Source organism: Podarcis tiliguerta (genome assembly GCF_965153285.1).
Source record: "Podarcis tiliguerta genome assembly, chromosome: 12".
Classification (NCBI taxonomy): domain Eukaryota; kingdom Metazoa; phylum Chordata; class Lepidosauria; order Squamata; family Lacertidae; genus Podarcis; species Podarcis tiliguerta.
In genome coordinates this window covers 5861664-5882994 of record NC_139545.1, presented here as the reverse complement: position 1 = coordinate 5882994, position 21331 = coordinate 5861664, and the positions used below count along the sequence as shown (strand labels likewise).

Genomic DNA, 21331 nt, shown 5'->3' with positions numbered 1-21331 from the left:
TACCACCCTCCCCAATGGTGCCAGGGGCGATGTGCTCCCCTGCCCCCCTTCCTCCGCCAGTTTTTGAGAGTAACCCCATCAAACGCAGTGGGACCTACTTCTGAATAGACTGACACAAGACTGGAAATTGGAAGACACAAGAACTACCTACTCTGGAAGAATGGCAGATGAAGGTGATGGACTATATGGAATTGGCAACAATGACTGGCAGAATCTGAGGCCAGGGAGAAGAGACGGTGGAAGAAGATTGGAAGAAATTTAAAGACTATTTACAGAAATATTATAAGATTAATGAATGTTAGAATGACATCGGATGGAGGTTAATGGGTTATTAGCAACAATGCGGTTAAGTATGAAAAATCTGAATCAAGATAAAGATTAAGATATACTAAAATATTAAGATAAAGACTAAGATAAGATAGAGGGAAGGGATTTGCTGATTAAATTTCTAACCTGGAATACAGTGAGGGGAGGTGTGAGGAAGTCTGGGAAATAAGTAAATGCAAGGAATTCTATGAAAATGGAATTGTTTTTATTTGTATTTCTTTTGTTTTTATATCTTTTTTTGTATTTTTGCACTGTTCTTTTCTCTTTTTTCCTTTTCTTTATGTAAAAGCCTTAATAAAAATTATTATTAAAAAAAAAAAAGACTGGAAATTCTAATCCAATTTCCAATAGTGAAAACTGAAGCAGGGTTGAAATGATTCTGGATAATCCCTTTGCCTCTCTTTGACTTTGGCTCCACCTGCAATTGGGAAGTGGCCCCTGAGAGACTACCCCCAAAAGAATGTGGCCCTCGATGTAAAAAGGGCTGTTCGTCCCCACTGCAAAGTACCCAGACATTGCCTCTAACTCACACTATACTTATTGCATCCATCCTTGATAATATCAGTTACTCTTTCGTAGTGCTGCCATTAGCATCTTTAATACGTCAGTGACGTTTTCACGAAATGTGACATTACACAAATTTTGCATAAATCTTACCCTGCTGAAAAGCTGGCGCTTTTCAAAAAGCACCAGCACACATGTTTTTTTATAACCTGTGTGCTAAGTGGCTATTAACACATTTCCATCTTCTAGGCCTTCTACGTATATAGTGGAACTGAGTCACAAAGCCAACATGGCCAGCAAGATTTAAAAGTGCATTAACATCAGCACATGGAGAACACATGACAACATATCTATGAATACAGCATTTTGATCTGTAAGTGTTCAAAGGGCTCTTGTGGCACCAACATTATCCGGCAGATTATATCTCCTTTCTCAGAGAATATAATGGGGAGGAGTTATGCTGTTTGAGAAGCGGTGTTTTGTGTGTGTGTGTGTGATATCTACCTTCTGCAGTAAACTAAAAATATATTTTAATCAATGGGTAGCATAAAGATTTATTTATTTTTAAAAAAAGAAAATAATACATACGATTGGATTTTCTCACACAGCTGCTTCAGAAAAGGAACTGAGCACACGCCTGATAACCGATGAATGTTTTCCTAGGAGGAGAAAAGCAAACACTGGAACTTAGCATGATTAGTTCCTTCCCTGTAGGGGAGAACGGGGATCCAGAATGTGGGTTTGTCTCTGCCCATCTCACCACTGGCAGGAAGTCTCTAAAAAAAAACACCTTAGAGGATACTTTGGGGGAGAGACAAGCCCCTTGCTCCAGTTGAACCCGTGCTTGAGCAAGTAACTGTATAGTCACACAAGAACAACTAAGGAACAGGAGAGGAACACAGTGATTTCAAAGGAACATGTTCACTTGCATGAAAGAAAAGGTTCCTACTGGCCCCTTTAACTAGTCCAGGTGAAGGGGAGAGCAGAAATAATCCTGATATGGGCCGAGAAGGGAAGAAAAAATAGGAGGCCCCTAAGAGCTATGCTGAAAATAAGCAATACCGTACATTAACCCATATGTGACAAACACAGCAGACCTACAGGATGGACTGAGGATGTTACCAAGAAGAGGAACATGAATTGTTGCAGTAAAAAAAACACACACAAAAACCCCTGGTTTTTATTTCTAGACAAAGACTTTTTTTATAAGATGCCATACAGTAATCCCTCATCTTATGGGGGGTTGGTTCCAAGGGTAATGTGTATACAATAAAATCATGTTTAGCACTCCCAGAGCCAGCATGCCAAACCAGCACCCTGGTCTTTTTGCACTATCTGCTTGGGTGAAAGGTAAAGGGACCCCTGACCACTGGGTCCAGTCGTGGCCGACTCTGTGGTCGCGGCGCTCATCTCTCTTTACTGGCTGAGGGAACCGGCGTACAGCTTCCGGATCATGTAGCCAACATGACTAAGCCACTTCTGGTGAACCAGAGCAGTGCACGGAAACGCCGTTTACCTTCCCGCCGGAGCGGTACCTATTTATCGACTTGCACTTTGACGTGCTTTCAAATTGCTAGGTTGGCAGGAGCAGAGACCGAGCAACGGGAACTCACCCCGTTGCAGGGATTCAAACCGCCGACCTTTTGATTGGCAAGTCCTAGGCTCTGTGGTTTAAGAAAAGAGCTTTTGTGCTCCCAGCCTTCCTTGCTGGACAAGGCCTGCTTGCTGCACTGGCCCTGGAAGGTTTGTGATACTTGCACAAGATCTTGCAGGAACTCGTATGATCTCAGGAGAGCGTCTCAGAGCCTTCCAGAGTTGGCAAGCTTAGCAGGCCTTAGATCCAAGAGGAGGGAGGGAACAAAAACCTTCTCAGCACAAATGTTTAAAACCACCTTGGTGGTGGGGGCTATGCGTGACTGAAATTTCAGCTTGACCAACGTCAACATTCATATTCAAAAGCACAACAACTCTACCTTTAAAATATGAAAAAAGTAAAGGTAAAGGGCCAGACTTGACAGACTCTAGGGTTGTGCGCTCATCTCACTCTAGAGGCCGGGAGCCAGCGCTGTCCGCAGACACTTCCGGGTCACGTGGCCAGCGTGACGAAGCTGCTCTGGCGAACTGGCACCAGAGCAGCACACGGAAACGCCGTTTACCTTCCCGCTATAAAGCGGTACCTATTTATCTACTTGCACTTAAGGGTGCTTTCGAACTGCTAGGTGGGCAGGAGCTGGGACCGAACGACGGGAGCTCACCCCGCCGCGGGGATTCGAACCGCCGACCATGCGATCGGCAAGTCCTAGGCGCTGAGGTTTTACCCACAGCGCCACCCACGTCCCTCATATTAAAATATTAAGAGAGGAGAAAAATATTTATTTCCCTCGATGGGAAATGCTGTCATTGAAATAAGAGGCTTTCTTATTTAAAATGTGATTTGATAAACAGTGAATTTCATCTTGTATATGAAAACAATAAATTCATCTGTTGAAATTCATCACTAGGATATTAAAGGCATGAACTGCCCTCAAGCTATGAGGTTTTCATTGCTGGTGGGGTTGTATGCAGGTACGCATGCCATAAATTTTTATGAATGTCCATCATTTGGGCATCCACCCTCAAATAAATCCATGGTACATGTATTCAATCATCTGAAGAGCCGATCATTTCAATATCTGGGACCACTGTGATAAGCTCCAGGCTAGAACCATATAATTTGTCATGTTAAATGAATAATGGCCCTTTGTCCATTTGCTGCATTTCATGATTTTGAAGCATATGAGGAGCACGGAAGAACTGTGAACTATTCACTTGGCACTAGGTTAGCCGTGAAAAAATGAGACAGGAACATTTGCCCTGATAACCTGACAGAGGAACCAGCATTATTGAGTGGAAGTTCCAGACCATACACTCAGATAACTATGATTACAAAGGAAAGAGAAAAATCCCATATGGCTTATATATTCCCTTTCTATGGGATTGAACACAAAAGGCACAAAAAATTACTCCTATACTCAGTTACCATAGCAAAGCACCATGTAACCTTTTTTTTTTGGTCATTCATTGGCTGTCTTCATATAACCCTTCAACTATTACAACACAGTACATTCTGAGACTTGTGCTACGACCAGAATATGTAGGCATGATTTTTCATTACAGTAATTTGTATTTATGTATATGTGTTTTTTTTTATGGAACACATAGGCGTAGCCAGGATTCATGTTTGGGGGGGGGGCAGCCCCGAGTTATCTTACACAATTGGTCCGTGAAGTATTTTTATTTATTTACTTGATTAGGAGGCACAGCCCACCCACCCCCTGGCTATACCCACTATTTTCCCTGCTCGTGTGAACATAACCTCTAGGATATATTCTTAAAGCCCTCTGGGCGGCTGTGGATTTTTGGAACATGAAAACTTACTCGCTTTTCAGCTTCAGACTGAGTCGTGACATTTTGCATTTGTGCTATGAATCCTTTGAAATTAAAGGCAGCTCAGATAGGAAGACAAGCCAATCTGGAAACTGTGCGGGAGGAGAAACTCCCACTTTGAATAAATATAAAGCGCTGCATCTCTCCCCCCCCGCCCGCCCCACATTCGCTGACATACTTATGTCTAAACCTATCTGTAAGTAGCATTAAAAAAGTTTCCCTTTTTCGGCTTGGAATTTTTAAGTAGATTAAAAATCTACTTCTCAAAGTTGCATTAACATCAAACACTTCACATTTTTGACAGGCACCCCTGCTAGTCTACTCCCCTCCCACACATCCCAAAATGCCACCAGCGTTGCTGGGGAAATGTCTACTGAAACCTTGGTTTACTGCAACTACTCCTTGACCTGCGTTTTGCAGGAGCCCTGGTTGGAGCTTTCCTTAAAACCGGGCCTTGGAGTGTTCTGGATGTTGCTACTCTCTGTGCCCCTGATCTCTTCTCCGCGTGGCTGTTTCAGACCTGAGCAAGGATTCAAATCCAGCTCATGCTAGTTCAGCTCTCTGTCTAAATTTAAGCGGCCCCACAGGCAGAGCTTCTTCTGCATGGGCTGAAAAAACGGGGGGGGAAAGCTTTATCTTCATTTGCTCAAAAGGCAAAGTGTCTGCCATGAGAAAAGATGAGGCCCCCTCTGACCATGTTGCAAAAGAGCGTCCACGGTTCTGGTGCTTCAAAAGATGACATGTTGGAAAGTCACATAGCAGCTTCCATGTCAAGCTCTGGAAGCAACAGTTCTGGTCCTTAGTCACACGACCTCACCATTGATGTAACATAAACTTGCCTTATCGAGCTCAGTATTGCCTACACTGACTGCCAGTAGCTCCCCTGCTCTTGGACAGGGTCCTTTTGAGCCGAATCTGCAGATGGCAAGTCCTGCAGTATAAAGGTATCATCTGAAAAGATACTAAGGCCCCATCTGCATTATACAGCCAAAACAGCGTCATACCGCTTTCCCCAAAGGAAATTGTGGTTTCTAAGGGTGCGGAGAGTTGTTAGGGAACCCCTATTCCCTTCACACAGCTACAATTATCAGAGTAGATTTAGTAGTCAATAACCTTCCCTGGGGAATTCTGGGAATTGTAGCTCCTTGGGGGACTAGGGGTCTCCCAAGACTTCTGAGCACAAGCATTCTCAGGACGTGGGTGGCGCTGTGGGTTAAACCACAGAGTCTAGGATTTGCCGATCAGAAGGTCAGTGGGTCGAATCCCCGTGACGGGGTGAGCTCCCGTCCTTGGCCTCTGCTCCTGCCAACCTAGCAGTTCTAAAGCACGTCAAAAGTGCAAGTAGATAAATAGGTGCTGCTCCGGCGGGAAGGTAAATGGCGTTTCCGTGCGCTGCTCTTGTTCGCCAGAAGCGGCTTAGTCATGCTAGCCACATAACCCGGAAGCTGTACGCCGGCTCCCTCGGCCAATAAAGCGAGATGAGCGCTGCAACCCCAGAGTTGGTCACGACTGGACCTAATGGTCAGGGGTCCCTTTACCCTTTACCTTTAAGACTTCTGAACACAAGCATTCCCAGGATTCTCTGGGGGATACCATGACTGTTTAAGGTGGTATGAAACTGCTTTCAATTTATAGTGCAGACGGGGCCCCAGCTTTGGATGTGCAACTTCTGCTGCGTTCCTGTTTCATCCCTCTCCCTCCAAGCAATTTATGGCAGCAGAGCAGGTAATAATTATCTGAAGATGCTCACATGCCTCCAGCTGCTTCTAAACTTGAGTTGAAAATGCTTATTTACAGGGTGTTGTTTATTGCCCTGGCATCACTGTTCAGCATTAACCTAGGGATTAATTAGAAATCTACATTTTTACATCCGCGACCAGCTTCACAGCATTAACCTGGGAAGAAGCAATATCATAATTCCTTTGCAAACAGCAGAAAAAGAAAGGAAAGAAAGCCATTTGCACTGCAATCAAATACCCACAGAAAACAGGGAGCAAACCATACAGCTCAGCTGAAACATAAAAGTGAAAGTATATCTAGCCCGAAGGCAAATGGATTTGCTTTCCTCCTATGCTACTAGGTAACATGAGATCAGCATACCTGGAGTTCAAACAGCATCTTCCCATGCAATGTATTACACCCTCATCTCCATTTTAAAGGCAGTAGTGAATGCCTAAGCATGGGAAAGTAATGTAGAAATTGAGCAGCACAGGAAAATGCTCCCATGGTGGAGAAACTGGGAAGGGACAGAAAGGTCTCAGGTGAGAGCTGGGAGGGTCAGACATTTTCTGTGTTGGTGCCATGATTTAGAGCTATTTTTGGTTAGAGTTGTAGCAGGAAACACCCCCCCCCCCATCATTCAGTTTGTACAAACTTCACACACACTCACACACTACATACGCTACACTTCTGTTATAAATTCATAGAAAATCAACCATACATCAGATTTGCACTGTTCCACTTTTATTTTACCCCATGAGGGAAAGACTACAGAATGGGGAAGATTTGATAATCCCTTCACCATCCCAGCACATCCACAGGAGCCCTGCCCAGTTGCTATGCCAACCCTGATGATCCCAGACAGAGGACAATCAGGATCACAAAGAACTTGCATATGGGAGTGGATTCGGCAGAGGACAGTGATCGGATCTTCCCTCAGGGGGCAGGAAACTGCGACTACCTTTTGTCTTCGGAGAATGACTCATGGGGAGGGGTAGAAGGGAACCAGCCAGGTGACAGGACACTCAGGTTACCACCACAACTCCTCCCTCAACCCCTCCTTTCTGTAATGTATGCATGATGTTTCTGGGGGTGGGCTTGACCTAGAGGATGGGAATTTCAAAAGTTTTTATAAGGTCTTGCACACCATTTTCTGTGTCTTTTCCTCTCTCCTGCGAGTGAGGGGAACACCCTGTTGCAACAGTTCAATAAAGGCCAAGCCTACAGGCTGCTGATTTGCTCCAATTTACTCTGGTTGGTGTCTTTACTTTTTGTCCAAGGGAGCCCTCGGATTTTTCCGGCAACAGAGTGAAGATTCTTTGTTTTTTATTTTGTTTTTTTGTATTTTACATACCCTGCTGCTGATCTTTCCCTCCCTTATTTTTTAAAGGTAAAGGTACCCCTGACCGTTAGGTCCAGTCGCAGACGACTCTGGGGTTGCACGCTTATCTCACTTTACTGGCCGAGGGAGCCGGTGTTTGTCCACAGACAGCTTCCGGGTCATGTGGCTAGCATGACTAAGCCGCTTCTGGCGAACCAAAGCAGCGCACGGAAACGCCATTTACCTTCCCGCCAGAGCGGTACCTATTTATCTACTTGCACTCTGACGTGCTTTCAAACAGCTAGGTTGGCAGGAGCTGGGACCGAGCAACGAGAGCTCACCCTGTCACAGGGATTCGAACCATCGACCTTCTGATTGGCAAGCCCAAGGCTCAGTGGTTTAGACCACTCGTGTCCCCCCCTATTTTTTATATTGCTGCTATTATGAGAATTTGCATTTATTTATGATGCCCCTGATGAGCCTCCCTGGGGAGAGCATTGCACGAACAGGAGCCACCACAGAAAAGTCCCAGTCATGTTTTTCCCACCTTCCGGGTCTCTGGTAGAGGAGGCACACAAAGAAGGTCCTCAGATTATGATTGCAGGGTCCCGGTTGGTTCATACGGGGAAGAGGCGATTCTTGAAGAACTGCAGTCCTGTGGTGTTTAAGGCTTTTTAGGTCAAAACCACCACTCTGAATTGGGCACGAAAACTAATTGGCAACCAGTGCAGTCATGCCATATTGTATTATACCACTGCTGTTATCTATTTCCTCTGCTTATAATTGCATTTATATAGCTGTTTTGATTCTTTTATTGGACATATATCATGTTTTGTATTGACTTTGTGGTGGTCTATGTCATAAACTTCTCCCCCTTTTCTGACAATGGGAGATATGGAAGTTAAATAGATAGATAGATAGATAGATAGATAGATAGATAGATAATAAATAGAACAAAATAAAATAAAATAAAAAAATACCACTGGTCCACCTATCTCAGCAATGTTGTGTCAGAATTGGTCAAATCCAAAAAGGTGAAGGCAATTTTTCTCCATTGAGCTAAAACTTAGGCCATAGCAAAATAAATAAACAAACATATATAAATTGGAAGGAAGAACGCAGCTCTTCTCCCAAGGGAAGGAACATTTGGGATTTAAGATTTTAGGCGTGATGTTAAACTGGAAAACCACTATTCTTTACATACTGTCAAAGAGAAAAGGAGGGGGATAGCAAGTGCAGAGCAATGGATCCTTGCCAGGGATAAATGTCTGTAATTGACAATTTCTACCTGAGAATCTTTCAGTAGAACATTTGAAGTTCCTATAATTAACTCCCCCGACACCTAGACATCTCTTTTGTGTTTGATATATATTTTTATCTTGGGTCCCCATTTCAATATCTTTTTTTGTTGTTATTCCTTTATCCTTAATGGTTACATTTTTCTTCACACAGCAGTAAAAGCAAGGCTTTCCACAATGCTTAATGTTTATTCAGGGACATTTCTGAATATTTTATATTCATCCGGCTTCAGACTTAACCAGTTCTGATTAGGCACAATCATGGTGAAAACAGCCTTCCTTACCTTGAGCTGATTTGCAACCATACTTTCTGATTCCTTTATAGCCACACTGAAGCCCATCTAAAACAGAAAAAGAAAGCAGCATATTATTCCTATTGACACTCTGAAAATTCCTACCTTTTGAGGCTTAGCTGGGCAGGGAATAAAGAATGTGTCTGCAAGGGCACAATCAATTATCTCTTTCTGGATCCACCATCAATTATTTGATTACCTTCCAATCACGTTCCATTTCTAAATGTTCATTTATTTCTCTGCAAGCCCTTTTTTTTTTGTCCATGCTAGGGAATATAAATCTGCTTAAGGCTGACGGTTCATATCCGAAGTAAGCTTTGCTAGCCACAGAAAACAAACTTCTGTTGGGTGGTATTCAGAGATTAGATTTTGGAGTGCGCTTACGGGAATTTGTGGAAGTATGCTCAGTGAGACAGAATCCCTTATACCAGAGAATTGGGGAACCTCTGGTCTGCTAGATGTTTTTGGACACTTCCCATCAGTAAACTTTTTCAGCAGGGGGCCGGTCCACTGTCCCTCAGACCTTGTGGGGGGGCCGGACTATATTTTGAAAAATAAATGAATGAATGGATTCCTATGCCCCACAAATAACCCAGAGATGCATTTTAAATAAAAGGACACATTCTACTCATGTAAAAACACGCTGATTCCTGGACCGTCCGCAGGCCGGATTTAGAAGGCGATTGGGCCGGATCCGGCCCCTGGGGCCTTAGTTTGCCTACCCATGAGGGTAACAAGCTCCCCAACCCTCCCACGGTGAGGTATCACAGGCTACAGCTGCAGTAAAAAGCTTGTCCATTTCCCCAAGGAGGTAAGGAACTATAAATTAAATTCACTTTCACCTCCACTTTTCCTACACGGGGACAATATCTCCATGCATTAAAATGAAAGAACCTATGGAGTGTTCAATGTAGGAATCAGAATCTTCATCAACACTCACTGGATCTGCTCCAAACTGGAAAAATAAGAATAGTAAAGCACAGCTTGGGGACGCGGGTGGCGCTGTGGGTAAAAGCCTCAGCGCCTAGGGCTTGCCGATCGAAAGGTCGGCGGTTCGAATCCCCGCAGCGGAGTGCGCTCCCGTCCTTCGGTCCCAGCGCCTGCCAACCTAGCAGTCCGAAAACACTCCCGGGTGCAAGTAGATAAATAGGGACCGCTTACTAGCGGGAAGGTAAACGCCGTTTCCGTGTGCGGCTCTGCCTCGCCAGAGCAGCGATGTCACGCTGGCCACGTGACCCGGAAGTGTCTCCGGACAGCGCTGGCCCCCGGCCTCTTGAGTGAGATGGGCGCACAACCCTATAGTCTGTCAAGACTGGCCCGTACAGGCAGGGGTACCTTTACCTTTACCTTTAAAGCACAGCTTACACAGCAGGCCACCTGGATTTAACTGGAGTGGGCAAGGGGACTCATTTTTAATCTGCAGACATCTCTAGGTACTTGTCAACAGCTCCACTGATCTGTAAGAACTGCCCTGCACGGAGTCCACAGGGATCTTGAAACCACATTGTGATTTCATCCAGCAACTTGCTCACGCATGGCCTGGTCCTGTGCAACAGCAAGTACCTGTCAATACTCTTTACTTTATTCTTTTACGTGCTTCCAAAAAGTCTCAGCCAAAATTTGGTTTTAATTATGGAAAGGTAGATTCTAATCTTTGGCCCCATCTGTGCCATATGTTTAAAGAGGTATCATAGCACTTAAACAGTCATGGCTTCCCCCAAAGAACCCTGGGAAATGTAGTTCCTTAAGGGTTTATGGGTGCTGAGAGTTCTATTCCTCACAAAGTACAATTCCTTTTATTCGCCCTCCCAAAGTGCTGGCTCCACCCCCTTCTGGTAGCCAATCAGAGAGAGGCTTCAGCCCTCTGGTGGGATTCAGAGGCACTGCAGCACCAGACTCTGCTGTCCGTCACACCGTCCTACTAATTAAGATGGCACTGGTAATGGGCCACTTACAAGAAAGTATTAAAGTAAGGATAATGATTTGGTTTTAGTTCTGCATCAGCCTAATCACATTAGACTGGAAAAATGTAATAAGGAGCCAACTGGAGTTGCTTTTTAGTTGTTGCCATTTTGGTTGTTGGGAAGTGCAAAGTACTTCATGACGTTTTTGTGGAGCTTCTCCAAGAAACAGCTTTATGGAGAATAAGATGATAAAGAGCGATTAATAGTGGGGGAAAATCATACTATTATTATATAACATATAACACAGCATCATACGATGCCGATGGTGTTTTGTTTCACACAACTTATATTTTATTATGCATTAGCTTTATTATATCGTACCCTGCTCTGAGATTATTTTTTAATGAAGAGTGGGTTAGAAATCTAAATAAATGAATAATCATAAGCATTTATGCGCACTCTGCCTAATGGAAATAATTAAAGAAGGACCATCTGTTTGTTTACTATGGCCTTCTATAATACAGAAGAAGAATGTAATTGCTAGCGTTCAATCCAAAGCGCTGAGAGGCTGAAGACCACTTTTTGAATGAAACTAGTGGAATACGGGGTTCTCTTTCTCCTTCTTGTTTTTATTTGGCATGGCCAACTGGGTGAGTGGCTAGGGGCCTGCCACACCAGAGAGTTGCAGCCTCCCGTGGCATCCTGTTGCTACTCTACCAGTGGGCTGGCTGGCCTGGCTCCACCCCTCGGACCCGGCACAAGACTCTTCCCTCTGACTCCCAGGAATGGTGGCAAAGGAGGTGTTAGAGAGGAGGAGAAGGTGGCCTCAGTCGGCAGCTCTCTATTCCCACCTCTTCTCCCAACGTGAAGCTATTTCCAGTTAGCGTTCCTCAACAAGGATGGGAATTCGGGGCTCAGCATGACAAAGCAAGAAGCCGCAATAGCTTTAGGGTTTTGACAGTCTTGGCATTTCCGGGGCAGTTGGAAACTATGATGTCAAGCTATTTCAGAGAAGAGACCAGGCCAAAATGGATGCGTAACTGACCAATAACAAGAACAGCTCTTACTGTCAGGAAGTTCTTCCTAATGTTTAGGTGGAATCTTCTTTCTTGTAGTTTGGACCCATTGCTCCGTGTCCGCTTCTCTGGAGCAGCAGAAAACAACCTTTCTCCCTCCTCTATGTGACATCCTTTTATATATTTGAACATGGCTATCATATCACCCCTTAACCTCCTCTTCTCCAGGCTAAACATGCCCAGCTCCCTTAGCCGATCCTCATAAGGCATCGTTTCCAGGCCTTTGACCATTTTGGTTGCCCTCTTCTGGACACGTTCCAGTTTGTCAGTGTCCTTCTTGAACTGTGGTGCCCAGAACTGGACACAGTACTCCAGGTGAGGGCTGACCAGAGCAGAATACAGTGGCACTATTACTTCCCTTGATCTAGATGCTATACTCCTATTGATGCAGCCCAGAATTGCATTGGCTTTTTTAGCTGCCGCGTCACACTATTGGCTCATGTCAAGTTTGTGGTCAACCAAGACTCCTAGATCCTTTTCACATGTACTGCTCTCAAGCCAGGTGTCACCCATCTTGTATTTGTGCCTCTCACTTTTTTTGCCCAAGTGCAATACTTTAAATTTCTCCCTGTTAAAATTCATCTTGTTTGTTTTGGCCCAGTTCTCTAATCTGTCAAGGTCGTTTTGAAGTGTGATCCTGTCCTCTGGGGTGTTAGCCACCCCTCCCAGTTTGGTGTCATCTGCAAATTTGATCAGGATGACCTTGAGTCCATCATCCAAGTCGTTGATAAAGATGTTGAATAAGACCGGGCCCAAGACAGAACCCTGTGGCACCCCACTAGTCACTGTTTGATGGCATGTTTGATGGCATGATCTCAGTAGGTGCATGATAAGGTTTTGCCTTCTAGGCCATGACACAGGCAGCTGGTTACAAGCAAAGCAGATTTGTATAGAAAACTATCTACCGCTTTTTGGGGGAAGGTGCTATATGTTATTCTGTTCAACGTTTGCTGCCCCTGTGTAACGTCCGATTCTGTCAAATGCCACACTGCAGCCTGAGAACGAACCACGAAGCAAGTGAAATATCTCTCGCCAGAAGGGAAGGCAGGGAAACAAAAGTTCCCTTTCTGCTTGAGTGCTCAGTATGCCTAGTCATTTGGATGGCCGGAATGGCAGGCCCTAAGAAATGCCGAGCTTCTCAGCGGCTGCAAAGAGACTGCACAAATGCCTGGAGCTCTCCCCATGAATCAGACACTGCAACTCTTGTGGTGTGATCGTTATTTCAATGGTACCTACATCCATTCTGAATATTTTATTAACATGCCCATGAGCCACAGAGGTTTAATTCCACTACAAAGAGCAAACCAAGCTATTTTAAAGAATATTAAAAATTGCCTTGTTGCCTTGGATCAAAGATCATGCTTTTGCATTTTAAAACATCTAGCCAGTTGCCTCTGGGAGTCTCACAAAAGGGACACTGCTTTACCCTATAGCATTCCCCAACAGCTCTGAAATGGAAGTACCGTATTTTTTGCTCTATAAGACTCACTTTTTCTCTCCTAAAAAGTAAGGGGAAATGTGTGTGCGTCTTATGGAGCGAATGCAGGCTGCGCAGCTATCCCAGAAGCCAGAACAGCAAGAGGGATTGCTGCTTTCACTGCACAGTGATCCCTCTTGCTGTTCTGGCTTCTGGGATTCAGAATTTTTTTTTCTTGTTTTCCTCCTCCAAAAACTATGTATGTCTTATGGTCTGATGCGTCTTATAGAGCGAAAAATACGGTATATTGCCTTGGAACAAGGAGATTCCACTTAGCAGTCATGACTAGCAGTTGTAGATTGACCTCCCCTCAGTGGACTGAGTTCCTCTTTCTCTTTTTTCTTTTTTAAGGCATCTAATATAGCTTTTTCAGCTGGAACTCCCCAGAACTCAGTTCTGGCACCTTTCGGGTGGGTGCCATTACCATTCTAAGGGAACGAGGGAGGTGCCCATGGGGAATTCTGGCACCTCTTTTTCTAGAAAAATAGCACTGGCCACCACCATATTGACAGTTTGCAGACTGGCTGGGAGAGACGCAGAGAGGTCAGGCTATATCACTGGTTGCATATGGTTCTTCATGTTGGGATACTGCCAGGGAGACAAAGTCCATCATAACTCCACGTCGTCTCCGGACGTCCATCGATCTCCCGTAGACACGCAGTATCAGCAATTAGCGACATGAGCTCCAGAAATAGCTTGCCACATTCCAGAACTGATGCACGCTCTATCAGCAGATAATGCACAGCGAAAGATGCACCCAGGAGAGCATTATTTAGAAGTTTATTCAGCGTTGATCAGAACAAAGAAAAACATGACTGCCTGCTTCAGATGTCTCCGGCAGAGAGAGAGAAACGAAAGCAAAGACACAACAGAAACATCCTGTGAAACAGGAAATGCGCAGGCTGTGACACAAACATCCTGCTCCCTTTTAAGGTGGAACGGAAATATCCTAACACTTCTTCCCCCATCACCCCACTGTGGGCACAAAGAAAGTCTTCCCAAAGAACTGGGAACCCAGGTCTGAATTCAGAGTCTACACAACAAAGATCCTTGCATCCGCTGCATCTTTGCTGATCTCAGAAGAGTCTGTGCTTTCAAAGATATGGAAAGCTATTCTATCTCTTCTCCAGTAGAAATGCCATTAAATAGAACTGATATGTGAATCGCTATAAATTTAACAGTTATGCTGTTCTAGAAATAGAATGGTATTTGCTAGTCCAACCATTGCTGGGAGTGACTTTCAGCCAATCACTATCTCCTAGCCTAATCTACATCACAGGGTGTTGTGAAGATTAAATGGAGGGAGGCATGGGACTTTGCTGAGCTGAGCTTCTTGGAAGAAAAGTAAGGGGGGAAATGGAATGAATGAATGAATGAACAAAAAGGGATGCAAGAAAGGTAAAGTACAAGCATGAAGAAAGCTACCAAGTGACAGGTGCAATCTTTAACGCATTTGACCATTGGCTTAACCTACCAATGCTTCATTCAGATTAAAAGTTGTTCACTGATGTATCAGTGGTTCTGAGACTGAAAGAGTGATGCCCTCTTTCTTGGATAGACTCTTATGAACAAGAAATTTAAAGATGGCTTTTCATTTCCCAGCAGAACTCACCTTAGGAGGGGGGTACAGGTGACAAAATGGTTGACCTGGCTTTTGTTTGCACAAGCCAATGGAATGGCACACCACATCTGGATTCATTTTGTGCTCCATCCTGAAAGGAAATGATGCCAAAAAGCAAAGACTCAGTTAGGTTCTTTTGACTAAATACCAGCTCCTTCAGTGGAAATGTAAATCTTAAAAAAACAAAAACAATTTATGATCCATTTTAATATAGGCACGTTTGAGCATAGCTCGGTGATTTGGACTGGGTTGTGATTATTTTCAGCCCTAGATTCTAAACCTTTTTGCAGCAGTGGATAAATGAAACATCAGAATGGCTGTCCCTATTTTAGCAAATTACAGGAAAGACAAAGACTAAAAGTGTACCACTGATTTTCATATTGGTGGATCTCAGTGATCCTCTTGACTTTTACCAAGTCTTGGTCAGACTTGCTGTTGAATGTGTGCTATATTAATCAATATGATATTACTGAATTACTTGATCATAGAAGAACTGCTGCATTTTTAGGTTATGTACTCAAAAGATATATAATTACATAATCACCAAGCTTTCACTTCACCAACACTAACCTGAAAGGAGGTTACATTAGCTTGCAAGGCTCTGAAATGCTGGGATTAAGGTCAGAAATTGGAAACAAGAAGAAAATTACATTAACTGCAAGCTAGGTTAGCTAGAACAGTTCAATTTACGTTCACCAGCAGACCAATAATTACTAAGCAACTCCACTGTCAAACGAGAGAGCACAGAGCTGTGTTACACAAACATCCTCTTATATTTTGGTGCAACACAGAGGATCCTCAAATATGTGTTAGGTATTGCACACATGCACATATCTGGGGAAGGGCGTAGTTTAGCAGCAGAGCAGTTGCTTTTTCATGCAGAAAGTTCCAGATTTGATCCTTGGCATCTCCAGGTAGGACTAAGAGAGACTCTTGTCTGAAACCCTTGAGGGCCCGACAGCCGCTGCAGATAATACTGAGCTAGATCGTCCAAAGTTCTGAATCAGAAAAAGGCCGCTTCCTATGTTCCTATGGCCCTATTTCTAAGGTCCTCCCCCCTACAACAGTGGTTTTCAACCAGTGTGTGCTGTGGTGCCCTGGGGTGTCTTGAATGATGGTCAGGGGTGCTGTGGGCAACACTAGCCTCTGTCCCTCTTTGCTTCCCTCCTCTGATGCACTCTCATGTCTTTGCCTCCCAAAGGCTTGCACAGCTGTTTGCTGCAGCAGCCCTGGCTGCAAGCTCCCTAGGTGAATGGTGCCTCCAGAGCTCACCTGGGGGTGCTTGGGAAGCCTGAAGAGGCACCTCTATTTGGTGCCGAGAGAGAGGGGCACCTCAGAGGCCGGGGCGGCATCTGCGGCTGCCCAGAGGACTCCCAAGGTGAGGGGAGCAGAGAGAAGGTTGAGGACACACTCCACAAGCGAGGGTTTTTGAAAAGGGATGAGAGGCTGCCAGCTCTGCAGGCAAGGGGTGACCAACTGGGCTCCTGAGCCCCCCAGGGGTGCCACAGAAAGAATGTAGTTGGTCAAGGGAGCCATGGGCTCAAAAGGTTGAAAACCTCTGCCCTACATCATTGGCTTCCTTGGTGTGATGCAACCTTATTTAAGCTTGGTTATGTCACACAGGTGGCGCTGTGGGTTAAACCACAGAGCCTAGGGCTCAGAAGGTCAGTGAGCTCCCGTTGCTCAGTCCCAGCTCCTGCCAACCTAGCAGTTTGAAAGCATGTCAAAGTGCAAGTAGATAAATAGGTACCGCTCCGGAGGAAAGGTAAACGGCGTTTCCGTGCTCTGCTCTGGTTCGCCAGAAGCAGCTTAGTCATGCTGGCCACATGACCCGGAAGCTGTACGCCGGCTCCCTCGGCCAATAAAGAGAGATGAGCGACACAACCCCAGAGTCATCTGCAACTGGACCTAATGGTCAGGGGTCCCTTTACCCTTTACCTATGTCATTACTGCGACGCGGGTGGTGCTGTGGGTTAAACCACAGAGCCTAGGACTTGCCAATCAGAAGGTCGGCGGTTCGAATCCCCACGACGGGGTGAGCTCCTGTTGCTCGGTCCCTGCTCCTGCCAACCTAGCAGTTTGAAAGCACGTCAAAGTGCAAGTAGATAAATAGGTACTGCTCCGGAGGAAAGGTAAACAGCGTTTCCGTGCGCTGCTCTGGTTCGCCAGAAACGGCTTAGTCATGCTGGCCACATGACCCAGAAACTGTACGCTGGTTCCCTCGGCCAATAAAGCAAGATGAGCGCCGCAACCCCAGAGTCGGTCATGACTGGACCTAACGGTCAGGGGTCCCTTTACCTTTACCTTTTATGCTATTATTATGGTTCCTTTTTAAAAAGTGAAGGAGAATGACTCACCCAGAAAGATTTTGAAAGGTATAATAAGGGTAAACAACGAGCAACTTTACAACGTAAATAAAATGACGGATGAATCTGGACACCTGTCAGGCACCAACTGGAAATGAATATTTTAGCCTCTGTATAAAATGGCTACTTAGCATACATATTTACTTATTTATATGACGCGCTAATACTCACAACTTAATTATATGTGGTCCAAATATTTCAGCGGTCAGAATGCATGCTCCTTGTAAGTGCAACTTTTCTGGAAAACAACACATTCAAAAAGTGAGTGCACATACTTAAGAGACTATTTGAACACACCAAAGTGCCATTAAGAAGCCAAGAGATTCCCTGCAGGGACAGAGCAAGAGTCTTTCTAGTTCAGCATCCTGTTTCATAGAATCAAAGGATTGTAGAGTTGGGAGAGATCCTGAGGGTCATCTAGTCCAACTCCGTGCAATGAAGGAATCTCAACCAGATCATATATGACATATGGCCATCCAACATCTGCATAAAAACCACCAAGCTGGGAGAGTCCGCCATCTCTCATGGGAGCCAATTCCACTGTTAAACAGAAAGCTCTTCTTGTTTAGTTAAAAACTTGAATCCATTGGTCTGGGTCCTAGCCTCCGGAGCAGGAGAAAGCAGGCTTGCTCCATCTTCCATGTGGCAGCCCTTTAAAAATTTGAAGATGGCCACCATATCTCCTCTTTGCCAGGCTAAACATACCAAATTCCCTCAACTGTCCCTCATATGGCTTGGCTTCCAGACCCATGATTATCTTGGTCACCCTCCTCTGCACACACTCTACCTTGTCAAACGCCTTCTTAAATTGTGGCTTCCAGAACCGGACACAGGACTCCAGGTGTGGTCAGACAAAGGCAGAATAGAGCAAGACTATGACTTCCCTCAATCAGAAGACACTATACTTCCGTTGATACAACTTTCAGCACTGGCCTGTTGCACATAGCTGTCAACTTTCAGATTTGAAAATAAGGGATCAGCAGCCTCACCTGTCCTGGGGACAGTCTACGGGATATTTAACAATCTGGGATAGCAGTGGGAAACAGTGGGAAACGGCGCTGGAATAAGGGAATTTCCCGCAAAAAAATGGAAGGTTGACAGCTATGCTGTTGCAGGAAGCTTCTGCGGCGGCTTCTGTCAATCCAGAATGTCCTGCTCAAAGCAGGATATTTGCGTGGTATGTCTTCAGTGCTCAGTTAGAGCAAATGGCAATTCGTATTTTCTTCAGATTGATGTTTGCTTTGATTTAGAGCTAAGGACCAGGCTTTCCGAGGGAAAGGAGCAGAGCAAGTGGAAAACTACTCATACCTATGTTTTCTCAAAACGGGACAAGTGCAAATGTGGCTGAGCCCTGGTCAGCCTTGAGCAAGGAATCTTGTAGCCTAAGCCACCCAACAGATTTTTGTGAGGATAAATGGACTAAAGCTGTCCACTGGCTGTCGATTTATTGGTTGACTATTTAGCTACCTTTAAACCGAGTGATCATGTAAACAATTGCATTTAAACAGATTTGCAGATTAGTAAGGCCTTAATGTAGCTGCCTTTTCTGTTGAGATGATTTCGTTGCTATCACTCATGTGAAAGACAGAAAGGTTATCTTTGATATATTCTTTTCCCCTTGAGATCACACAGCGCAAAGACAAAATAATACCGTATTTTTCACTCGATAACATGCACCCGACCATAACACACATGTAGTTTTTAGAGGAGGAAAACAAGAAAAAAAATATTCTAAACGAAACAGTGGATGTATGATTTTTGTGGTTCATGCTGTGGCCACAGACATGCGATCTGACGGTGAGTTTGGGGTAGCCCAATGCAAAAATCCTGAGGATCCATGTGGATCCATGTTTGTAACCACGTTTTTGCACCACTGCAGCCCCAGGCAACAGTGGGTGCGTGATTTTTTTGGTGCAAACTGTAGCCATGGACATGCTATGTGATCTGATGGTGAATTTGGGGTGGCCCGGTGCAAAAATCCTGAGGATCCATGTGGATCTGTGCTTTGTAACCACGTTTTAAGTGGGGAGGGAAGGAAAAGCACTCAAGGGACAAGAAGCACGCATGGAGCAGGCTCTACTTCTCTCCCTCCCCCCCCCCTTAGTGAGCTGAAAAACTTTGCTGGAGGGACAGAGAGCCTGCTTGCTTTAAAGGAGCCTACCGGACAGGAGCCACTTACACTCGTGGAAGCGGCTCCTGTCCAGTAGGCTCCTTTAAAGCAAGCAGGCTCTGCTTCTCTCCCTCCTTCCCGCCCTTAGCGAGCTGAAAAGCAAAGTGGGAGGAGAGAGATACAGAGAGCCTGCTTGCTTTTTGATTGAAAGGAGCCAACCGTACACGAGCTGCTTACACTCGTGTAAGCGGCTCCTCTCCCCTCCCGCTTTGCTCCTTTAAAGAAGCAGGCACTCTGTCCCTCTCTCCTCCCCATTCAGCGGCTCTTCTCCCCCTGGAAACAACGGAGGAGGGAAGCCTTCGCTCCATAACACGCACAGACATTTCCCCTTACTTTCTAGGAGGAAAAAAACGCGTGTTATGGAGCGAAAACTACGGTAATTAAAAACAAACGAAAGTGTGCTTCAATCTCATTCTTGGCCTCACTAATTAAAATTTGCCCCCACATTAAAAGCAGCACACTGAAACCAGGATATATATCCACAAATGTATATATTTAAGTGCCCTTCAAACTCATTCATGGCCTCACCAATTAAAATTTGCCCCCACCGTAAATATTTAGTTGATTAACCCACTGATTACCAACTAAACTTTGCAGTTCCAATTGTAAGACACTCTAAAAACCACTGTTCATAAGTTAATGAATATCAGAGGCTATTTTTGAAGGAAGCAAAGAAAGATAGGTACAAATGGGTTTAAACAGTCAGATGTACACCTCTCAGATGCAACAAGTATTTTGGATCAGTAAATATGCAAATACAGAAACAAGAACAAAAGTACAAGTACAGCTGCTATAAAATCTACATTCCCAGTAGCTTTAAAAGGGCACGGCGAATGTTCTAGGTGCAAGGTGGCAAGATGTAAAAGAAGAAAATTAAGAAGAACAACATCTTTTAAAGAAAGAAAAGAATCATGTCATACAATTTCTTCATGAAACTTCAAAGCACACAGTTGTTCCTTCTGATCTGAGGTGAGTCACCTGTATTTCCACTGAGCTTTTAGCCTATCTCATTGTCCTTCCTTATCAAGAGAATTCCTCTCTGTCCATTTTTCATATTATGCTTAATCTGCATAAATTTAATTTGGCCAATTAAAATTGTGCCCTTGACCAACACTAGATTCCTTGTTCTTATCATTCTCCTAGTATAAAGCTAAGGAGAAGGCGGGGAGAAAATGGGTTCCTTAAAGCACTGCTAGAAAGGTTTGCCAAAAAGGCAAGTTATTGGAGATGTTCAATTCCCTAACATGCCCTCCGACAAAGAACAATAGACGGAGAGCTGTGCATTTATAACACACCCACATCCCTTAGCCATGCTCCTTCTCTTGCCACAACATCGAGAAAGGAGACATAAAATATCATCTGGCTACAATAATTTTTAATGCGCAGAATTCTTATGGGCATAACAAATCCTATTCATAAATATTCAAAAGGACTAACTGCCACTCCTCAAAAACTATGATTGGCTTAGGAGATGTAGCAGTAAGAGAAGATTAGCATAAGAACGGAAGAACCACCCGTGAGATTCCTCTGGGAAGCTCATAAGCAGAATGTGATGGATCCGTCCCCTGAAGCTCTCCCCCAGCATCTGTCAAGGAGGAGTCCTGACATTTCCCCGTGACAGCAAATTGTCAGTGATGGAGAATGTCCTCCATTCATTTGTCCAGTTCTTCTAAAAAGCTAGCTAGTGTCCGTCCCCAAAGTGAGTACCTTGTAAGACATTGCTGCCTCTGATTATTCTTCTACTGATGCTTTTTGTTACTCTTCTTTGGTGTGGGATATTTAAAGTGCAATCAAACCAACAATCCCTGTATTGCTAGATAGGCGCATGG

The 21331-nt window shown here is 44.6% G+C and overlaps 1 protein-coding gene across 7 annotated transcripts in view; it reads right to left on the bottom strand.

Annotated features, from left to right (window-relative positions):
* Positions 1-21331, bottom strand: part of AOAH (acyloxyacyl hydrolase) — a 94144-nt gene that overhangs the window by 47723 nt on the left and 25090 nt on the right. For all 7 annotated transcript variants that reach the window (XM_083407076.1, XM_083407080.1, XM_083407081.1 and 4 more), the window contains 4 exons: positions 17504-17570; positions 14958-15057; positions 8880-8936; positions 1420-1490 (listed from right to left, as the gene is read on the bottom strand). In XM_083407076.1, coding sequence (XP_083263202.1) covers positions 1420-1490; positions 8880-8936; positions 14958-15057; positions 17504-17570 — 295 coding nt within the window. The remainder of the gene's footprint in view (positions 1-1419; positions 1491-8879; positions 8937-14957; positions 15058-17503; positions 17571-21331) is intronic.